This window comes from Haliotis cracherodii, unplaced genomic scaffold, assembly GCF_022045235.1.
Source record: "Haliotis cracherodii isolate W230 unplaced genomic scaffold, xgHalCrac1.p SCAF_3, whole genome shotgun sequence".
Lineage (NCBI taxonomy): Eukaryota > Metazoa > Mollusca > Gastropoda > Lepetellida > Haliotidae > Haliotis > Haliotis cracherodii.
Genome location: NW_027266286.1, coordinates 18935745 through 18960667, shown reverse-complemented (window position 1 = coordinate 18960667; position 24923 = coordinate 18935745). Strand labels below are relative to the sequence as shown.

Sequence of the window (24923 nt, the reverse complement as noted above, 5' to 3'; positions counted from 1 at the left end):
AAAGTTTATAAACTCCCGAAATAGTTACACCATGTTTTATGATGATAATGATATCAAACGTGTGACAAGTCACGTAGTCCTCAAGTTATCAACTGTTATTATGTAATATCGTTCGTGACGCGTATATCCTATATATATATATATATATATATATATATATATATATATATATATATATATATATATCAGGATACCATATATCATATACAGAGTGACACAATGTTTTGTCAATGTTGAACAATCGGCGACTAAACAGACGACGGATATATTTGGACTCCTACCCTTATCTGTCCGGAAGTCGCTGTAGGTTCTCGCATTATTCGTGTACAGTACCAACTGACGAACCAGTGAGTAGTGGGCGACCCGCCCCGCCCAGCGACACTCTACTTGTGCATACATTCTACTTCCCGGTCCACGGACACTCACTGACACGACCATGGAAGCCGGGTTTGTGAGACGAGACGCGTCATGAGTATGGGGGAGAGTTGTGTGTTAGCTGGTTCCCCACTTTACTAGTGTGTGACACACTTCAAACATGTAGATAACTGTTGACATCGGTCATACACGAGTATAGCAACCCCCTACCAGGTACAGGAGACAGGTGGTATCCAGACAGATCGTATCAAGAGGGAAGATCAATTGATGTAGGAGGTTTGTACCTTCATCCTGGGACAGTGGATACCAAACTCTAACAGGTGAGGACATCTTCCTGACACGAACGTGTATGAACGTGTACTTGTTTAAGGTTGTATGTTACTGTAGTTCATGTTGTACACTGTGACCTAGTTATCCAATGAGCCACACACCCGCTTCCTCCATTATCCGATTGAATGCCCCTCACCGACCCTGGCCATGGCTGATCTCGACCCACACCGACCCTGGCCATGGCTGATCACGACCCTCACCGACCCTGGTCATGGCTGATCTCGACCCTCACCAAACCCTGCCCATGGCCGATCTCGACCCTCACCGACCCTGGCCATGGCTGATGTCGACCCTCACCGACCCTAGTCATGGATGATCACGACCCACACCGACCCTGGTCATGGCTGATCATAACCCACACCGACCCTGGTCATGGCTGATCATAACCCACACCGACCCTAGTCATGGATGATCACGACCCACACCGACCCTGGTCATGGCTGATCACGATCCTCACCGACCCTGGTCATGGCTGATCTCGACCCTCACCGACCCTGGTCATGGCTGATCACGACCTACACTGACCCTGGTTATGGATGATCACGACCCACACCGACCCTGGTCATGGCTGATCACGACCCTCACCGACCCTGGTCATGGCTGATCACGACCCACACTGATCCTGGTCATGGCTGATCACGACCTACACCGACCCTGGTCATGGCTGATCACGACCTACACCGACCCTGGTCATGGCTGATCTCGACCCGAACCGACCCTGGTCATGGCTGATCACGACCCACACCAACCCTGATCATGGCTGATTACGACCCTCACCGACCCTGGTCATGGCTGATTACGACCCTCACCGACCCTGGTCATGGCTGATCACGACCCACACTGATCCTGGTCATGGCTGATCTCGACCCACACTGATCCTGGTCATGGCTGATCACGACCGACACTGATCCTGGTCATGGCTGATCACGACCCTCACCGACCCTGGTCATGGCTGATCACGACCTACACCGACCCTGGTCATGGCTGATCACGACCCGAACCGACCCTGGTCATGGCTGATCACGACCTACACTGATCCTGGTCATGGCTGATCGCGACCCACACCGACCCTGGTCATGGCTGATCACGACCTACACTGATCCTGGTCATGGCTGATCACGACCCACACTGATCCTGGTCATGGCTGATCACGACCCGAACCGACCTTGATCATGGCTGATCACGACCCACACCGACCCTGGTCATGGCTGATCGCGACCCACACCGACCCTGGTTATGGTTGATCACGACCCACACCGACCCTGGTTATGGTTGATCACGACCCACACCGACCCTGATCACGACCCTTACCGACCCTGGTCATGGCTGAACTCGACCCACACCACACGGCGCTGTCTAGTTGTCTACACAATTAATTCTACAAGAATAACATTAAGATTGATTTCCATCACTGATTTTACTTAACTGAGTTGAAGTACAGATAAACACCGATAAGCAGCAAGTGTGGACCTATATATAGACCCTAGCTATGTTCTTCACCTCTTTCGTGTGACATAATGGGAACATTATGTATGTATCGTAAAGTAGTATGACACACCGCCATGTCAATAAACCTTTCAAATGATACAGTCCTATTTACATGGCTGGAATAAACACATCAGCTGCACAATTCAGATTAAAATACACTATTTGCTGATACAGTATGCGTTTAGAAACACACACAGGAAAATGGGTGTCGAAATTCTGTCGTACAGTGTTTATTACAACATACAATGTTACAGAATATATGTTTTTCAACAAGAAACAAGATACGATGTGTATATTACAAAACAATATGTAATGATGTTCTTTTCTTTCAAAACACGAGGGACAAAATATATCAGGAAAATACACTGATGCAGGAATATTGCACAGTAGCACACACTGATTCAGGAAAAACTGCACAGTAACACACGTTGTTTCAGGAAATACTGCACAGTAGCCCACATTGATTCAGGAAATATTGCACAGTAACACACATTGTTTCAGGAAATACTGCACAGTGACACACATTGAGTCAGGGAATACTGCACAGTAGCCCACATTGATTCAGGAAATACTGCACAGTAACACACATTGTTTCAGGAAATACTGCACAGTGACACACATTGAGTCAGGGAATACTGCACAGTAACACACATTGAGTCAGGGAATACTGCACAGTAACACACATTGAGTCTGGGAATACTGCACAGTGACACACATTGATGCAGGAAATACTGCACAGTGACACACATTGATGCAGGAAATATTGCACAGTAACACACATTGAGTCAGGGAATACTGCAGAGTAACATACATTGATTCAGGACATACTGCACAGTAGCACACATTGATTAAGGAAATACTGCACAGTAACATACATTGAGTCAGGGAATATTGCAGAGTAACATACACTGAGTCAGGAAATACTGCACAGTAGCACACATTGATTCAGGAAATACTGCACAGTAACACACATTGAGTCAGGGAATACTGCAGAGTAACATACATTGATTCAGGAAATACTGCACAGTAACACACATTGAGTCAGGGAATACTGCAGAGTAACATACATTGATTCAGGAAATACTGCACAGTAGCACACATTGATTCAGGAAATACTGCACAGTAACACACATTGAGTCAGGGAATACTGCACAGTAGCACACATTGATTCCGGAAATACTGCACAGTAACACACATTGAGTCAGGAAATAATGCGCAATAACACACATTGAGTCAGGATACTGCACAGTAGCACACACTGAGACAGTAAATACTGCACACTACCACACATTGATTCAGGAAATACTGCACAGTAGCACACATTGAGTCAGGACATACTGCACAGTGACACACATTGAGTCAGGACATACTGCACAGTGACAGACATTGAGTCAGGACATACTGCACAGTGACACACATTGAGTCAGGAAATACTTCTCAGTAACAACATTGATTCAGTAAATACTGCACAGTAGCACACATAGAGTCAGTAAATGCTGCAGAGTAACATACATTGATTCAGGAGAAACTGCACAGTAACACACATTGATTCAGGAAATACTGCACAGTAGCCCACATTGATTCAGGAAATATTGCACAGTGACACACACTGATTCAGAAAAAAACTGCATTGTAACACACATTGTTTCAGGAAATACTGCACAGTGACACACATTGAGTCAGGGAATACTGCACAGTGACACACATTGATGCAGGAAATACTGCACAGTGACACACATTGATGCAGGAAATATTGCACAGTAACACACATTGAGTCAGGGAATACTGCAGAGTAACATACATTGATTCAGGACATACTGCACAGTAGCACACATTGATTCAGGAAATACTGCACAGTAACATACATTGAGTCAGGGAATACTGCAGAGTAACATACACTGATTCAGGAAATACTGCACAGTAGCACACATTGATTCAGGAAATACTGCACAGTAACACACATTGAGTCAGGGAATACTGCAGAGTAACATACATTGATTCAGGAAATACTGCACAGTAGCACACATTGATTCAGGAAATACTGCACAGTAACACACATTGAGTCAGGGAATACTGCACAGTAGCACACATTGATTCCGGAAATACTGCACAGTAACACACATTGAGTCAGGAAATAATGCGCAATAACACACATTGAGTCAGGATACTGCACAGTAGCACACACTGAGACAGTAAATACTGCACACTACCACACATTGATTCAGGAAATACTGCACAGTAGCACACATTGAGTCAGGACATACTTCACAGTGACACACATTGAGTCAGGACATACTGCACAGTGACAGACATTGAGTCAGGACATACTGCACAGTGACACACATTGAGTCAGGAAATACTTCTCAGTAACAACATTGATTCAGTAAATACTGCACAGTAGCACACATAGAGTCAGTAAATACTGCAGAGTAACATACATTGATTCAGGAGAAACTGCACAGTAACACACATTGATTCAGTAAATAATGCACAGTGACACACATTGAGTCAGGAAATAATGCATAGTGACACACATTGATTCAGTAAATACTGCACAGTAACACACATTGATTCAGGAAATAATGCACACTAGCACACATTGAGTCAGGAAATACTGCACAGTAACACACACTGATTCAGGAAATACTGCACAGTAGCACACATTGATTCAGGACATACTGCACAGTAACACACATTGATTCAGGACATACTGCACAGTAACACACATTGATTCAGGACATACTGCACAGTAACACACATTGATTCAGGAAATACTGCACACTAGCACACATTGAGTCAGGAAATACTGCACAGTAACACAGATTGATGCAGGAAATACTGCACAGTAGCAAACACTGGTGCAGGACAAACTACACTGAAGCACACATTGATGTAGGAAATGCCTCACAGTAACACACATTGATGTGGGAAATGCTTCACAGTAGCACACATTGCTGCAGGACAAACTACACTGAAGCACACATTGATGTAGGAAATACTGCATTGTAACACACATTGATGTAGGATTTTCTTCACAGTACCCCCCATTGATGCAGGACAAACTACACTGAAGCACACATTGATGTAGGAAATACTGCATTGTAACACACATTGATGTAGGAAATGCTTCACAGTAGCACACATTGGTGCAGGACAAACTACATTGAAGCACACATTGATTCAGGACAAACTACACTGAAGCACACATTGATGCAGGAAATGCTTCACAGTGGCACACATTGGTGTAGGACAATCTACATTGAAGCACACATTGATGTAGGAAATACTGCATTGTAACACACATTGATGTAGGAAATGCTTCACAGTAGCACACATTGGTGCAGGACAAACTACATTGAAGCACACATTGATTCAGGACAAACTACACTGAAGCACACATTGATGTAGGAAATACTGCATTGTAACACACATTGATGTAGGAAATGCTTCACAGTAGCACACATTGGTGCAGGACAAACTACATTGAAGCACACATTGATTCAGGACAAACTACACTGAAGCACACATTGATGCAAGAAATGCTTCACAGTAGCACACACTGGTGCAGGACAAACTACACTGAAGCACACATTGATGCAAGAAATGCTTGACAGTAGCACACACTGGTGCAGGACAAACTACATTGAAGCACACATTGATGCAGGAAATGCTTCACAGTGGCACACATTGGTGCAGGACAATCTACATTGAAGCACACATTGATGTAGGAAATGCTTCACAGTAGCAAAACATTGGTGCAGGACAAACTACATTGAAGCACACATTGATGCAGGAAATACTCCATTGTAACACACATTGCTGCAGGAAATGCTTCACAGTAGCACACATTGGTGCAGGACAAACTACATTGAAGCACACATTGCTGCAGGACAAACTACACTGAAACATACATTGATGCAAGAAATGCTTCACAGTGGCACACATTGATGCAGGAGAAATTACACTGAAGCACACATTGATGTAGGAAATGCTTCACAGTAGCACACATTGGTGCAGGACAAACTGCACTGAAGCACACATTGATGCAGGAAATGCTTCACAGTAGCACATAGTGATGCAGGACAAACTACAGTGAAGCACACATTGATGCAGGAAATGCTTCACAGTAGCACATAGTGATGCAGGACAAACTACGCTGAAGCACACATTGATGCAGGAAATGCTTCACAGTAGCACACATTGGTGCAGGACAAACTACACTGTAGCACACATTGATGCAGGAAATGCTTCACAGTAGCACATAGTGATGCAGGACAAACTACGCTGAAGCACACATTGATGCAGGAAATGCTTCACAGTAGCACATAGTGATGCAGGACAAACTACAGTGAAGCACACATTGATGCAGGAAATGCTTCACAGTAGCACACAGTGGTGCAGGACAAACTACGCTGAAGCACACATTGATGCAGGAAATGCTTCACAGTAGCACACATTGGTGCAGGAAATGCTGCACAGTAGCACACATTGGTGCAGGACAAACTACACTGTAGCACACATTGATGCAGGAAATGCTTCACAGTAGCACATAGTGATGCAGGACAAACTACGCTGAAGCACACATTGATGCAGGACAAACTACTCTGTAGCACACATTGATGCAGGACAAACTACTCTGTAGCACACATTGATGCAGGAAATGCTTCACAGTAGCACACATTGGTGCAGGACAAACTACACTGTAGCACACATTGATGCAGGACAAACTACTCTGTAGCACACATTGATGCAGGAAATGCTTCACAGTAGCACACATTGATGCAGGAAATGCTTCACAGTAGCACATAGTGATGCAGGACAAACTACACTGTAGCACACATTGATGCAGGACAAACTACTCTGTAGCACACATTGATGCAGGAAATGCTTCACAGTAGCACACATTGGTGCAGGACAAACTACACTGTAGCACACATTGATGCAGGAAATGCTTCACAGTAGCACACATTGATGTAGGAAATGCTGCACAGTAGCACACATTGATGCAGGAAATGCTTCACAGTAGCACACATTGATGCAGGAAATGCTTCACAGTAGCACACATTGATGCAGGAAATGCTTCACAGTAGCACACATTGATGCAGGAAATGCTTCACAGTAGCACATAGTGATGCAGGACAAACTACGCTGAAGCACACATTGGTGCAGGACAAACTACACTGTAGCACACATTGATGCAGGAAATGCTTCACAGTAGCACACATTGGTGCAGGACAAACTACGCTGTAGCACACATTGATGCAGGACAAACTACTCTGTAGCACACATTGATGCAGGAAATGCTTCACAGTAGCACACATTGATGCAGGAAATGCTTCACAGTAGCACATAGTGATGCAGGACAAACTACACTGTAGCACACATTGATGCAGGACAAACTACTCTGTAGCACACATTGATGCAGGAAATGCTTCACAGTAGCACACATTGGTGCAGGACAAACTACACTGTAGCACACATTGATGCAGGAAATGCTTCACAGTAGCACACATTGATGTAGGAAATGCTGCACAGTAGCACACATTGATGCAGGAAATGCTTCACAGTAGCACACATTGATGCAGGAAATGCTTCACAGTAGCACACATTGATGCAGGAAATGCTTCACAGTAGCACACATTGATGCAGGAAATGCTTCACAGTAGCTCACATTGATGCAGGAAATGCTGCACAGTAGCACCGACATCATCGACCCTCACCATACACACTCATTCCGCACACTATCAACAGTCTCACGTCTAGCAACTGTCTACAACCATCACCACCCAACCGCATCTTCAACAATCTACAACCATCATCGCTCACAACTATCCCGCACCCACATACATCCTGCGTCACCATCCATTTCATCAGCGAAAGAGTAGTTGGGTTTGCAATTTCTTTGGAATCCTGATCACCCAGTCTTTCCATCCCGTGCTGAGTGTCAGGTCTTATTGGTCACCTCGGTCACATGCAGAACCTGCAAGTCTTCTCCTCCCAAGTTGCTACACAACAAACTGGTCCTGGCAACAACACTTATAATACAATGTCATTTCAAAACGGCCACCACATCTTCTTGTAGTGACGAACCTAGCTTTCACGCACACATTTCCTCCAAAAAGAGCACCGACCATTTGATATACTTTATATATATTTTAGGTACGACAAGTGTATTATCAACAGTGTCAATAGGTCAAGTTATTATACTGGCAACGAGCATGTTGACGGGGAATTAGCTCTTGGGGGGAATTAAGAACAAAATCGACATCACTGTCCCGGAACGCTTTATGCACAACATGTAAACAATAGACAGCAATTGCAAAATGAGCGGAATACCTGCTCTGACAACACAAACACAGCAATGAGCGGACCTTCCAGCTCAGGCATACATGAGGTGAGCGGAGCTCCAGCTCACCTCAGGACGTTTCCAACGAGCAGCACATCCTGCTCGAAGTCGTTCCTACACCAGCACTCGGAATACCAAGCTTGACTAACACCATGTAATGGTAACACATATATAATGAACAACAATGGACAGACCAAGAGACAATGACGTTGCTTTGGACATTGGACATATGGGAGTGATTAACCGACAAAGTTCAGGGGGCAATAAATGCCATACTATAAAAAGCAGTAGTTAAAGGGAAATGATATGGTAGTCCAGGCTGACTGACAGTCAAAATACAATGAAATGTTGGTGAGGGTTAACAACGGGGATTAGTGTCTTATAAATACAGACAATTAAGTTATGGAGACATATACATGTCATGGCTACAGGGTAATTAGCCTTTGGAGTCAAATGTACTTCAGACAGTGATAGTCGTAAATCAGTCGCTATGACAATACCAGTAGGAATAGAAGAGGGTTGTACGGTATAAACTGCTAGATAGGTAGGTGAGAGAGTGAGTGAGATTGGTTTTACGCCGCTTTTAGCAATATCAGTGAGTGAGTTGGATTTAACGCCGCTTTTAACAGTATTCCAGTCATATCGCGGCGTGTCAGCTTAATATGGGAGAAAAAGCCCGAAGTGATGCAGGTCTCAGACGTTTACCACTTCGGTGAAACCCACGAGCACGGGTATGGTGCTGACAAACCTAGAAACATAATCGGAGCGAACCGGGATTCGAACCCACAATCATAGGTTTCTGGTGTGCCCAAGGGACGCAACTCTTCACAGCGAATCGCGGCGCCTTAGACGACTGGGCCACCCGTGCCCCCTCCAGCAATATCACGGCGGGGGACACCAGAAATGGGCTTCACGCATTGTACCCATGTCGGGACGAGCGAACGCTTTAACCACTAGGCTACCCGACCGCCCTTAGATAACATGAAAGAATAAGATAGTGACAATGAGATAGCAGTCTGTATGTACCAGCATTAATGAACACATTTCATCTAGGAAGTAGCAGCTTGTATTGAACATCCTGGTTGCCGCTTCGTCACTGGACCGGGTCACACATTTGACATGCTTCTACCCGTCACGATCCTAACAAGGCTGTTTCAGTGAGTTCGTGGTGATTTCCTTCATAACTATGCTATTGTTCATGTCATTTCAAAGGGACGGAAGCGACGATCCTTATGATGTGTGTGTATTATCAGAAATTAATTAAAGAAATTTATTCAGCCGAGGGGGATGGGTTCATCACAAGTGGTCAGCTATTGTTTTGACGGATATATACTCAATAATCATTAAGCTAGGGCGTGTGACTGAAAGATAACATCTATTTTCGTTATGGTTCAATGATACGCGCATGTTAAAGTGGCAGCTTATTTGTTTTCCCGAATTTCACACAATCACTTAACCGATGTTATATGGTTACACTTCAACGTGGCTGCTGATGGGGAAGTGGTGTGATTCGGCATCTTCCTGGACTGACGGTACTGTATATCTCGCATACCTGCCTGGTGCGCTGGGGTTCGATTCTCAACACGGGTGTAATATGTGATATGGCTGCAAAACTGATAAAAGCTCACTCACTCACTCACTCACTCACTCACTCACTCACTCACTCACTCACTTACCCAGCCACCAACTCACTCAATCGCTCACTCACTCAGTCGGGAGGTTGTAGAACAACACTACATATTCAGGTAGAATGACAACACAACACTCAGGTAGAAGGACAACACTACACTCAGGTAGAAGAAGAACACTACACACAGGTAGAAGGACAACACTGCACTCAGGTAGAAGGACAACACTACACTCAGGTAGAAGGACAACACTACACTCAGGTAGAAGGACAACACAACACTCAGGTAGAAGGACAACACAACACTCAGGTAGAAGGATAACACTACACTCAGGTAGAAGGACAACACTACACTCAGGTAGAAGGATAACACTACACACAGGTAGAAGGACAACACTTCACTCAGGTAGAAGGGAAACACTACACTCAGGTAGAAGGACAACACTTCACTCAGGTAGAAGGACAACACTACACACAGGTAGAAGGACAACACTACACACTCAGGTAGAAGGACAACACTACACACTCAGGTAGAAGGATAACACTACACACTCAGGTAGAAGGACAACACTACACACTCAGGTAGAAGGACAACACTACACAATCAGGTAGAAGGATAACACTACACACTCAGGTAGAAGGATAACACTACACACAGGTAGAAGGACAACACTTCACTCAGGTAGAAGGGAAACACTACACTCAGGTAGAAGGACAACACTACACACTCAGGTAGAAGGATAACACTACACACTCAGGTAGAAGGACAACACTACACACTCAGGTAGAACGACAACACTACACACTCAGGTAGAAGGACAACACTACACACTCAGGTAGAAGGATAACACTACACACACAGGTAGAAGGACAACACTACACACTCAGGTAGAAGGACAACACTACACAATCAGGTAGAAGGATAACACTACACACTCAGGTAGAAGGACAACACTTCATTCAGGTAGAAGGACAACACTTCACTCAGGTAGAAGGACAACACTACACACAGGTAGAAGGACAACACTACACTCAGGTAGAAGGACAACACTACACTCAGGTAGAAGGATAACACTACACACTCAGGTAGAAGGACAACACTACACACTCAGGTAGAAGGATAACACTCCACTCAGGTAGAAGGACAACACTACACACTCAGGTAGAAGGACAACACTACACAATCAGGTAGAAGGATAACACTACACTCAGGTAGAAGGACAACACTACACACTCAGGTAGAAGGACAACACTACACTCAGGTAGAAGGACAACACTACACACAGGTAGAAGGATAACACAACACTCAGGTAGAAGGACAACACAACACTCAGGTAGAAGGACAACACTACACACAGGTAGAAGGACAACACTACACTCAGGTAGAAGGATAACACTACACTCAGGTAGAAGGATAACATTCCACTCAGGTAGAAGGACAACACTATACTCAGGTAGAAGGACAACACTACACACAGGTAGAAGGACAACACTACACTCAGGTAGAAGGACAACACTACACTCAGGTAGAAGGACAACACTACACTCGGGTAGAAGGACAACACTACACTCAGGTAGAAGAGCAACACTACACTCAGGTAGAAGGACAACACTACGCACAGGTAGAAGGATAACACTCCACTCAGGTAGAAGGAGAACACTACACTCAGGTAGAAGGACAACACAACGCTCAGGTAGAAGGACAACACTCCACTCAGGTAGAAGGACAACACTCCACTCAGGTAGAAGGACAACACTACACACAGGTAGAAGGACAACACTACACACAGGTAGAAGGACAACACTACACTCAGGTAGAAGGATAACACTCCACTCAGGTAGAAGGACAACACTACACTCAGGTAGAAGAGCAGCACTACACTCAGGTAGAAGGACAACACTACACTCAGGTAGAAGGATAACACTACACACAGGTAGAAGGACAACACTACACTCAGGTAGAAGGACAACACTACACACAGGTAGAAGAGCAACACTACACTCAGGTAGAAGGACAACACTACACTCTGGTAGAAGGACAACACAACACTCAGGTAGAAGGATAACACTACACTCAGGTAGAAAGACAACACTACACACAAGTAGAAGGACAACACTACACTCAGGTAGAAGGACAACACTACACTCAGGTAGAAGGACAACGCTACACTCAGGTAGAAGGATAACATTCCACTCAGGTAGAAGGACAACACTACACTCAGGTAGAAGGACAACACTACACTCAGGTAGAAGGACAACACTACACACAGGTAGAAGGATAACATTCCACTCAGGTAGAAGGACAACACTATACTCAGGTAGAAGGACAACACTACACACAAAGGTAGAAGGACAACACTGCACACAGGTAGAAGGACAACACTACACACAGGTAGAAGAATAACATTCCACTCAGGTAGAAGGACAACACTACACTCAGGTAGAAGGACAACACTACACTCAGGTAGAAGGATAACATTCAACTCAGGTAGAAGGACAACACTCTACTCAGGTAGAAGGACAACACTACACACAGGTAGAAGGACAACACTCTACTCAGGTAGAAGGAGAACACTACACTCAGGTAGAAGGACAACACAACGCTCAGGTAGAAGGACAACACTACACTCAGGTAGAAGGATAACATTCCACTCAGGTAGAAGGACAACACTATACTCAGGTAGAAGGACAACACTACACACAAAGGTAGAAGGACAACACTACACTCAGGTAGAAGGACAACACTACACACAGGTAGAAGGATAACACAACACTCAGGTAGAAGGACAACACAACACTCAGGTAGAAGGACAACACTACACACAGGTAGAAGGACAACACTACACTCAGGTAGAAGGATAACACTACACTCAGGTAGAAGGATAACATTCCACTCAGGTAGAAGGACAACACTATACTCAGGTAGAAGGACAACACTACACACAGGTAGAAGGACAACACTACACTCAGGTAGAAGGACAACACTACACTCAGGTAGAAGGACAACACTACACTCGGGTAGAAGGACAACACTACACTCAGGTAGAAGAGCAACACTACACTCAGGTAGAAGGACAACACTACGCACAGGTAGAAGGATAACACTCCACTCAGGTAGAAGGAGAACACTACACTCAGGTAGAAGGACAACACAACGCTCAGGTAGAAGGACAACACTCCACTCAGGTAGAAGGACAACACTCCACTCAGGTAGAAGGACAACACTACACACAGGTAGAAGGACAACACTACACACAGGTAGAAGGACAACACTACACTCAGGTAGAAGGATAACACTCCACTCAGGTAGAAGGACAACACTACACTCAGGTAGAAGAGCAGCACTACACTCAGGTAGAAGGACAACACTACACTCAGGTAGAAGGATAACACTACACACAGGTAGAAGGACAACACTACACTCAGGTAGAAGGACAACACTACACACAGGTAGAAGAGCAACACTACACTCAGGTAGAAGGACAACACTACACTCTGGTAGAAGGACAACACAACACTCAGGTAGAAGGATAACACTACACTCAGGTAGAAAGACAACACTACACACAAGTAGAAGGACAACACTACACTCAGGTAGAAGGACAACACTACACTCAGGTAGAAGGACAACGCTACACTCAGGTAGAAGGATAACATTCCACTCAGGTAGAAGGACAACACTACACTCAGGTAGAAGGACAACACTACACTCAGGTAGAAGGACAACACTACACTCAGGTAGAAGGATAACATTCCACTCAGGTAGAAGGACAACACTATACTCAGGTAGAAGGACAACACTACACACAAAGGTAGAAGGACAACACTGCACACAGGTAGAAGGACAACACTACACACAGGTAGAAGAATAACATTCCACTCAGGTAGAAGGACAACACTACACTCAGGTAGAAGGACAACACTACACTCAGGTAGAAGGATAACATTCAACTCAGGTAGAAGGACAACACTATACTCAGGTAGAAGGACAACACTACACACAGGTAGAAGGACAACACTCTACTCAGGTAGAAGGAGAACACTACACTCAGGTAGAAGGACAACACAACGCTCAGGTAGAAGGACAACACTACACTCAGGTAGAAGGATAACATTCCACTCAGGTAGAAGGACAACACTATACTCAGGTAGAAGGACAACACTACACACAAAGGTAGAAGGACAACACTGCACACAGGTAGAAGGACAACACTACACACAGGTAGAAGAATAACATTCCACTCAGGTAGAAGGACAACACTACACTCAGGTAGAAGGACAACACTACACTCAGGTAGAAGGATAACATTCAACTCAGGTAGAAGGACAACACTCTACTCAGGTAGAAGGACAACACTACACACAGGTAGAAGGACAACACTACACTCAGGTAGAAGGACAACAGAACACTCAGGTAGAAGGACAACACAACACTCAGGTAGAAGGATAACACTACACTCAGGTAGAAGGACAACACTACACTCAGGTAGAAGGAAAACACTACACACAGGTAGAAGGATAACACTCCACTCAGGTAGAAGGACAACACTAGACTCAGGTAGAAGGATAACACTCCACTCAGGTAGAAGGACAACACAACACTCAGGTAGAAGGATAGCACTCCACTCAGGTAGAAGGACAACACTACACACAGGTAGAAGGACAACACTACACACAGGTAGAAGGATAACACTCCACTCAGGTAGAAGGACAACACTTCACTCAGGTAAAAGGACAACACTACACACAGGTGGAAGGATAACACAACACTCAGGTAGAAGGACAACACTACACTCAGGTAGAAGGATAACACTCCACTCAGGTAGAAGGACAACACTATACTCAGGTAGAAGGACAACACTACACTCAGGTAGAAGGACAACACTACACTCAGGTAGAAGGACAACACTACACACTCAGGTAGAAGGACAACACAACACTCAGGTAGAAGGATAACACTCCACTCAGGTAGAAGGACAACACTACACACAAGTAGAAGGACAACACTACACTCAGGTAGAAGGACAACACTATACTAAGGTAGAAGGACAGCACTATACTCAGGTAGAAGGATAACACTATACTCAGGTAGAAGGACAACACTACACACAGGTAGAAGGACAACACTCCACTCAGGTAGAAGGACAACACTACACTCAAGTAGAAGGACAACACTACACTCAGGTAGAAGGACAACACTCCACTCAGGTAGAAGGACAACACTACACTCAAGTAGAAGGACAACACTCCACTCAGGTAGAAGGATAACACTCCACACAGGTAGAAGGACAACACTACACTCAGGTAGAAGGATAACACTACACACAGGTAGAAGGATAACACTCCACTCGGGTAGAAGGAGAACACTACACTCAGGTAGAAGGACAACACTCCACTCGGGTAGAAGGACAACACTACACTCAGGTAGAAGGATAACACTCCACTCAGGTAGAAGGACAACACTACACTCAGGTAGAAGGACAACACTACACTCGGGTAGAAGGATAACACTCCACACAGGTAGAAGGACAACACTACACTCAGGTAGAAGGACAACACTACACACAGGTAGAAAGACAACACTACACTCAGGTAGAAGGACAACACTTCACTCAGGTAGAACGCCAACACTGTTGGTGTTGATATGACCTGGCAGGCGCTACACGGAAATCGTGATCGTGTTTGTAGTTTTACCGCGAGCCAGTATTTAAGAATGATATTGTGTTTCTGCGCCGAGCTGGAGCTGTGCTATCTCTGTTGACTTAGAATGTGTTAGGCGACCTATTCATGCTGGAATTCAGATGTGTTGTTGAATCTGAATCAGGAACAAGCCAGTGTATGTTGATGTGTGCACACAATACAAGGAGGAAAACTTAGTCTGCATAAGATATACGCAGTACAATCAGCGCACTGGGATCTATGTGGTAAACTGTAACGTCTGGCCAATGGGTTCTGGTGAATCCGTGTTACATCGAATACATTACAGTCAACATTCACTAATTACATGGGATGTGATGTTAGGCGCATGTTGAATTATATACATGCAGTGTGATGCTGGTCGCATGGGGAATGATAAATGCTTGATGCTAGGATCATGTAGTAATTGTTGAATGATACACGGGTATGTTGATACTTGCCATGTGACGAATTATGTGTGGCGACTTTGTTTGTTGTTTTAACGCCGCACTCAGCACTGTTCCAGCTATATGACGGCGCGACTTTTACGTATATCGTGTGTTGAATTATCTACATGCACTATATCTCCTCCCTCTCTATATCTCTCTCCTCCTCTCGAGTCTCCCCCCCCCCCCCCCCCCCCCCCACACTCTCCCTGATGTTCTCTCCTCCCTCCCCTTGACTCTCTCTCCTCCCACTCCCTGTCTCCCTCTCTCCTATGTCTCCCTGTCTCTCTGTGCACACTCCCCTTGACTCTCCTCCCACTACCTGTCTCTCTCTCCTCTGTCTCCCTGTCTCTCTCTGCTCACTCCCCTTGAATATCTCACCTCTCTCTCTCTCTCTCTCTCTCTCTCTCTCTCTCTCTCTCTCTCTCTCTCTCTCCCCTTTACTCTCTCCTCCCACTCCCTGTCTCTCTCCCTGCTGTCTCCCTATATCTCTGCTCACTCCCCTTGACTCTCTCTCATCCCGCTCCCTGTCTCTCTCACCTCTGTCTCCCTATCTCTCTATGTACACTTCCCTTGACTCTCTCTCCTCCCACTCATTGTCTCTCTCTCCTCTGTCTCCCTGTCTCTCTATGCACACTCCCCTTGACTCTCTCTCATCCCGCTCCCTGTCTCTCTCACCTCTGTCTCCCTATCTCTCTATGTACACTTCCCTTGACTCTCTCTCCTCCCACTCATTGTCTCTCTCTCCTCTGTCTCCCTGTCTCTCTATGCACACTCCCCTTGACTCTCTCTCATCCCGCTCCCTGTCTCTCTCTCCTCTGTCTCCCTATCTCTCTATGTACACTTCCCTTGACTCTCTCTCCTCCCACTCATTGTCTCTCTCTCCTCTGTCTCCCTGTCTCTCTATGCACACTCCCCTTGACTCTCTCTCATCCCGCTCCCTGTCTCTCTCACCTCTGTCTCCCTATCTCTCTATGTACACTTCCCTTGACTCTCTCTCCTCCCACTCATTGTCTCTCTCTCCTCTGTCTCCCTGTCTCTCTATGCACACTCCCCTTGACTCTCTCTCATCCCGCTCCCTGTCTCTCTCACCTCTGTCTCCCTATCTCTCTATGTACACTTCCCTTGACTCTCTCTCCTCCCACTCATTGTCTCTCTCTCTCCTCTGTCTCCCTGTCTCTCTATGCACACCCCCCTTGACTCTCTCTCACCCCGCTCCCTGTCTCTCTCTACTCCCACCCCTTTACTCTCTCCTCCCACTCCCTGTCTCTCTCTCCTCTGTCTCTCTGTGCACACACCCCTTGACTCTCTCTCCTCCCCTCCCTGTCTCTCTCTCCTCTGTCTCCCTGTCTCTCTCTGCTCACTCCCCTTGAATATCTCTCCTCCCGCTCCCTGTCTCTCTCTCTCTCTCTCTCTTTCTCTCTCTCTCTCCTCCAACCCCTTTACTCTCTCCTCCCACTCCCTGTCTCTCTCCCCGCTGTCTGCCTATCTCTCTGCTCACTACCCTTAACTCTATTTCATCCCGCTCCCTTTCTCTCTCTCCTCTGTTTCCCTGTCTCGCTCTGCTCCTCGTCTCCTGACTCTCTCTCCTTACTCTCCTTGACTCCCCCCCCCCCCCCCACACACACACACACTCTCTCTCTCTCTCGCCCTTTCATATTACTTTGTATTTATTTCTTTTTTACTATAGAATGGCGACTTCAATGAGTTCTTCACAAACACCAACAACCACAACCACCACCACAACAACAACAACAACAACAACAACAACAACAACAACAACAGCAACAACAACAGCAATAACAACAACTACAACAGAAGCAACAACACAATCAACACCCGTCTCTCCTTCAAATTCAAAAGGTAGGTTATAAAGGTGTACGATAGTGCGTATTAAACTGGTGGAACCAGACGCAGTACGTATCACACTGGTGGAGCCACACCCAATACGTATAACAATGGTGGACCCATACCTAATACGCATTACAGTGGTGGAGCCACACCCAATACTTAATACATGTAACACTGGTGGACCACACATAACACGTGTAACACTGGTGGACCACACATACCACCTGTAACACTGGTGGACCACGCATAACACTTATGTTGAACGATCGTTACATATATACTCATGTTGAACGATCGTTACAGATATACTTATGTTGAACGATCGTAACATATATACTGATGTTGAAAGATTGTTACAGACACACTTATGTTGAACGATCGTTACAGATATACTTATGTTGAACGGTCGTTACAGACACACTTATGTTGAACGTTCGTTACAGATATACTTATGTTGAATGATCGTAACCGATATACTTATGTTGAAAGATCGTTACAGACATACTTATGTTGAACGGTCGTTACAGATATACTTATGTTGAATGATCGTAACCGATATACTTATGTTGAAAGATCTTTACAGATATACTTATGTTGAACGATCGTTACAGATATACTTATGTTGAACGATCGTTACATATATACTGATGTTGAAAGATTGTTACAGACACACTTATGTTGAACGATCGTTACAGATATACTTATGTTGAACGGTCGTTACAGACACACTTATGTTGAACGTTCGTTACAGATATACTTATGTTGAATGATCGTAGCCGATATACTTATGTTGAAAGATCGTTACAGACATACTTATGTTGAACGGTCGTTACAGATATACTTATGTTGAATGATCGTAACCGATATACTTATGTTGAAAGATGGTTACAGACATACTTATGTTGAACGGTCGTTACAGATATACTTATGTTGAATGATCGTAACCGATATACTGATGTTGAAAGATCTTTACAGATATACTTATGTTGAACGATCGTTACAGATATACTTATGTTGATCGATCGTTACATATATACTGATGTTGAAAGATTGTTACAGACACACTTATGTTGAGCGATCGTTACAGATATACTTATGTTGAACGGTCGTTACAGACACACTTATGTTGAACGTTCGTTACAGATATACTTATGTTGAATGATCGTAACCGATATACTTATGTTGAAAGATCGTTACAGACATACTTATGTTGAACGGTCGTTACAGATATACTTATGTTGAATGATCGTAACCGATATACTTATGTTGAAAGATCGTTACAGATATACTTATGTTGAAAGATCGTTACATATATACCTATGTTGAAAGATCGTTACAGATATGCTTATGTTGAACGATCGTTATATATATACTTATGATGAAAGATCGTTACAGACACACTTAGGTCGAACGTTCGTTACAGATATACTTATGTTGAATGATCTTTACCGATATACTTATGTTGAAAGATCGTTACCGATATACTTTTGTTAAAAGATCGTTGCCGACATACTTATGTTGAACGATCGTTACAGATATACTTATGTTGAAAGATCGTTACATATATACTCATGTTGAACGATCGTTACATATATACTTATGTTGAACGATCGTTTCAGATATACTCATGTTGAAAGATCGTTACAGATATACTCATGTTGAAAGAACGTTAGAGACACACTCATGTTGAACGTTCGTTACAGACACACTTATGTTGAACGATCGTAACCGATATACTTATGTTGAAAGATTGTTACAGATATACTTTTGTTGAAAGATCGTTACAGATATACTTATGTTGAACGATCGTTACCGATACATTCATGTTGAACGATCGTTACAGATATACTTATGTTAATTCTTCTTCAGATGAGCTAGGGATGTATATCGGTGTGGGAATTGCAGCAGCAGTAGTAGTTATCTTCGCGATCGTTGTGCTGGTGATGTGGTAAGTGCCTTATAACGTCTCTTTGAAACGAACGACATGTATTCACCATTACAGTGAACTTTAAAGGCATAATCCGACCTTAATTTGAAGAACAAGAATCTGGCAAAATAAAAGCTGATGAAAAATCGTTGATGACGATTACTTAACTGTCACAACTAATGTAAGTCCATGAGGTCAAAGGTGACACAATTCGTCGGTTAAAGGCGTGTCCTTAAGCAGTGACGGGATCTGCACTTTATGAGGACCCTTGACCAAAGTTGATGTGAAGGTCTTAACATGACTGTTTGACAGTCAGTTGTTAGATACTTTAAACAACAACTTTTCTGGTTGAGTGCTCAGCCATGCATAATACTTTTACCTCAGATGAATAATGGAACGACCCATAGGCCTGTACATAACAAAGAAGTGTTAAGTGTAAAATATTCTTTATATTTGATAGGTCTCATCTCATCTGATATAACTGAAATATCTCAAAGCGGCTATAAACCACTCTCTCAACTCACTCACCTGCTCACTTACTAATGATGCAAATGTGTTGATTTGCCTTCAGGTGCCGTTGTCGTCGCAAGGCGGGGAAGCAAGACTCCCCACGGGAATTGCCCGACCCCTACCCGCCAGTAATCACTGAATCCGAAGTATCGTCTTCAACAACCTATCTCGTCCAACACGAGAGCCCGTCCGCGGAATCCCTGCCCATAGCCCCTCTTCCGCCCCAAGTCGTGCATGAACCCAATCCCCAGGGACACTCCGAAGAGTTGTACGAGAATACAGTTGGTCAAGGCGAGGACGGGGACGGTGTGGAGGACTACCTACAGCCTCATAGTTGGAAGCCCCAGTCAGATGATTTGTATATACCTATGGGCGTCCCTGTGATGCAGGGACAACAACCCGTCCCCTCGAGTCAGCTAACAGCCGAGTACGCAGACCCAGGTGTTCATCATCCCAAACCTGCGGTGTGCGGGGGGTCAAAAGGGTACGTGAACGTTCCCAACTCCGGCGCAACGACTGCAACGCCGGCCAAATATCCCAAAGTGAACGAGGAGGAGGATGAAGCTCAAGAGGACTACGAGAATCTCCCTAAAGGTGTGACAACTCCAGCTGGTAACGGTGTTGTCACGCGTAACACAAACACGCTTCCAAAATATGCAAATCTGTCTGCCGAGGACATGACACGCGCCTCTCCTCGATCTCTCCCTAAGGTACCAAAGACAAAAGTAAAGACTGGACAGACGACAAAAGGAAGGACAGAGCAGACGACAAAAGGAAAGACAGAACAGACGACAAAACGGGTCACGCCAAAGGTCACACCTAAAGTGAAGCACAAACAGTCGTCTCAAGATGAGGGTGGTGACTATGTCAATGTGAAAGAGTATTCCAAAAAAACGGGAGTAAGTGGTAGACCGGACATGGTGGAACTTAAGCATGCTTTGAAATTAAAAGGGAAGATAGATTATTAAATGAACGTAACGCTGTGAAATGTAATCAGTGTCTTTCAATTGAGTGATCATTTTGATTAGGGGTCAGATACCCTTTTTTCAAAGACGTTCACTCGACAATGCTGTGACAAACCGGTCAGGGATGTGAGGGGAGGTCAGTGCTGTGACAAGATGGAGGTCAGTGCTGTTACAAGTGGAAGGTCAGTGATGTGACACGTGGGAAATCACTGCTGTGACAATTCGGAGGTCAATGATGTGACAAGTTGGAGATCAGTGCTGTGACAAATGGGAGGTCAGAGCTGTGACAAGACGGAGGTCGGAGCTGTGACAAGTAGGAGGTCAAAGCTGTGACAAAGGGGAGGTCAGTGCTGTGACAAAGGGGAGGTCAGTGCTGTAACAAGTGGGAGGTCAGTGCTGTGACAAATGGTCGGTCAGAACTGTGACAAGACGGAGGTCAGTGCTGTAACAAGTGGGAGGTCAGTGTTGGGATACCGAGATGCAAACCTCTGAAGTACTACAACCCTTAAACAAATTACCTGCCGTATACAAATGCACCCGAGGTGGGGTGAGTGTGATCAAAATCTCAGTGTTTATACTACAGTTTATATTCTAATGGATATATTCTACTAAATGTCGCTCCAATGGAAATGGATATCAGTCAGCTCGGTCTGACACTGTGGAGCGGGAGCGGAACCTGGCAGGATGTGGTTTTACGGACACGTGACTCAGCCAAGATCCGGTGGGGTAGTATCACCAGCAGCACACAATAATCGGAGAACATAACCACACTTAACATCATTCTTAGACAGATACCATTGTACAAATCCCGACACGATTTAATGAATACATATTTAACTGTGATTGTCATGACGGGGGTGGGGGTGGGCTCATTCATCGCTCACAAAGTTCTATATTGCATGTTGATATTAACTCACTTGAAGTAAGGCTGCATATATCAAGGGAGTGTTACCGTCCACTATAATACGAGTAACCCGATCCTTGTTGCACAGTGGTTAGGGTGAATGTCATCCGCACAGGTGCAGTCTCAAATATGTTTCTTATCTAGTCACGTGACTAACCTCTTGTGATCAGCAGAACGCGATCTGGGTCTAGTTCGTACATGAAGCATCGTACAATATGTGGGGCATTGCTAGGTAATGAACTGGATATATACCACGTGTGGTTGACGAGTGAGGTGAGGTGAAATGGGGTTTAAGGTCGCGGCCAAGATTATTGCACTTATATAGCGACGTGCTTGTACTAGTCTGGACTGATGCCGATTTATAGTGCTAGCTCACTGAGATACCATGCCGCAGTTTAACATGAATACCCCACTCAGACACAGTATACTGACTCCGAGCCGACCAGTCCTTGTTTTAGCCCCTTAATGCCGAGCGCCAGACAGGGTAACAACAAGTACCATCTTTTAACGTCTTATGGTATGACGCGGTCGGGGATCGAACCCCGCACCTTCCGCTCTCCGGGCGGACGCTCTACCACTAGACCACGGAGGCGGTCCGTGGTTGACGAGTAGGCGTATGGGTTTCTAGCGAGTGATATCGAGTTTTCCCTGTATCCTAATCAATCCGTGCTATGCATTTCTGCCTCTGCAATCCCAGCTTATTCTGGTTACAAGAGGCAACCAATTGGGTCGGGTGGTCAGGCTCGCTGAGGGGCGGTCGGGTAGCCTAGTGGTTAAAGCGTTCGCTCGTCACACCGAAGACCAGGGTTCGATTCCCGACATGGGTACAATGTGTGAAGCCCATTTCTGGTGTCCCCCGCCCTGATATTGCTGGAATATTGCTAAAAGCGGCGTAAAACCAAACTCACTCACTCACTCACTCAGGCTCGCTGACTTGGTTTGTGTTTCATCGTACCCCGACAATGTGGGTCGATCACTGGATTGACTGGTTCAGACTCGATTATGTACAGGCCACCGTCCTATAGCTGGAATATTGCTGAATGTGGGGTTAAACAACAAACAAGCTACTTCTACCAATTTGGGACTGTGAACCACCTGACTACAATATGACACTGTAAATCTCATTCTACCATCTCGCAGTGAACCACATGTCTACAATACGACACTGTAAATCTCATTCTACCATCTCGCAGTGAACCACATGTCTACAATATGACACTGTAAATCTCATTCTACCATCTCGCAGTGAACCACCTGTCTTTGTTTTAAAAATATATATTTCTACGGCAAAACTCAGATTGATATAAATCCATACAAATAAAATATTTTCAGACACACATTTAGTGTTTTAGTTGTTATGTCAAGTTGGTTCAGTGTGTGAGCCAATCACGACCTCAGTTGAGGCTGAGGATGTCTCTCCATCACCCCACGACAGTGCATCGCCGAGAATACCCTTTTACAACCCTGTGACAGTGCATCGGCGAGGATACCTCTCTACGCCCCGTGAACAGTGCATCGGCGAGGATACCCTTTTACACGCCGTGACAGGGCATCGCTGGGGATACTGCTCTAGGCCCCGTGACAGTGCATCGCCGAGAATACCCTTTTACACGCCGTGACAGGGCATCGCTGGGGATACTGCTCTAGGCCCCGTGACAGTGCATCGCCGAGAATACCCTTTTACACGCCGTGACAGGGCATCGCTGGGGATACTGCTCTAGGCCCCGTGACAGTGCATCGCCGAGAATACCCTTTTACACGCCGTGACAGGGCATCGCTGGGGATACTGCTCTAGGCCCCGTGACAGTGCATCGCCGAGAATACCCTTTTACACGCCGTGACAGGGCATCGCTGGGGATACTGCTCTAGGCCCCGTGACAGTGCATCGCCGAGAATACCCTTTTACACGCCGTGACAGGGCATCGCTGGGGATACTGCTCTAGGCCCCGTGACAGTGCATCGCCAAGCATAACCCTTTACGCCCTGTGAAAGTGCATCACCGAGAATACCCCTTTACGCCCTATGACAGTGTATCACTGGGAATACCCCTTTACGCCCTATGACAACGTATCACTGGGAATACCCCTTTACGCCCTATGACAACGTATCACTGGGAATACCCCTTTACGCCCTATGACAACGTATCACTGGGAATACCCCTTTACGCCCTATGACAACGTATCACTGGGAATACCCCTTTACGCCCTATGACAACGTATCACTGGGAATACACCTTTACGCCCTATGACAACGTATCACTGGGAATACCCCTTTACGCCCTATGACAACGTATCACTGGGAATACCCCTTTACGCCCTATGACAACGTATCACTGGGAATACACCTTTACGCCCTATGACAGTGTATCACTGGGAATACCCCTTTACGCCCTATGACAACGTATCACTGGGAATACCCCTTTACGCCCTATGACAACGTATCACTGGGAATACACCTTTACGCCCTGTGACAACGTAT

At 45.2% G+C, this 24923-nt stretch overlaps 1 protein-coding gene across 2 annotated transcripts; it reads left to right on the top strand.

Moving 5' to 3' along the window:
• The first annotated feature begins 217 nt into the window (after positions 1–217).
• Positions 218–23773, top strand: LOC139474630 (mucin-2-like). Of its 2 annotated transcripts, XM_071257713.1 has the most exons (5): positions 218–695; positions 9593–9696; positions 17979–18151; positions 20009–20087; positions 20638–23773. In XM_071257713.1, the coding sequence occupies exons 2-5, from the start codon at positions 9659–9661 to the stop codon at positions 21542–21544; spliced, it is 1197 nt and encodes a 398-aa protein (XP_071113814.1). In that variant the 5' UTR covers positions 218–695; positions 9593–9658; the 3' UTR covers positions 21545–23773. The 2 variants fall into 2 exon arrangements, with proteins under 2 accessions (XP_071113814.1, XP_071113815.1); XM_071257714.1 differs by lacking the exon at positions 9593–9696 and having other exon boundaries at positions 220–695.
• The last annotated feature ends 1150 nt before the right edge of the window (positions 23774–24923 follow it).

Excerpts from the sequence above, each read along its gene's own strand:
- LOC139474630 (XM_071257713.1), top strand. The coding sequence starts at position 9,659 with ATGCTTCTACCCGTCACGATCCTAACAAGGCTGTTTCA. Across the intron at positions 18,152-20,008 it reads CTCTCCTTCAAATTCAAAAG|ATGAGCTAGGGATGTATATC; the intron begins GTAGGTTATAAA and ends ATTCTTCTTCAG. Across the intron at positions 20,088-20,637 it reads ATCGTTGTGCTGGTGATGTG|GTGCCGTTGTCGTCGCAAGG; the intron begins GTAAGTGCCTTA and ends ATTTGCCTTCAG.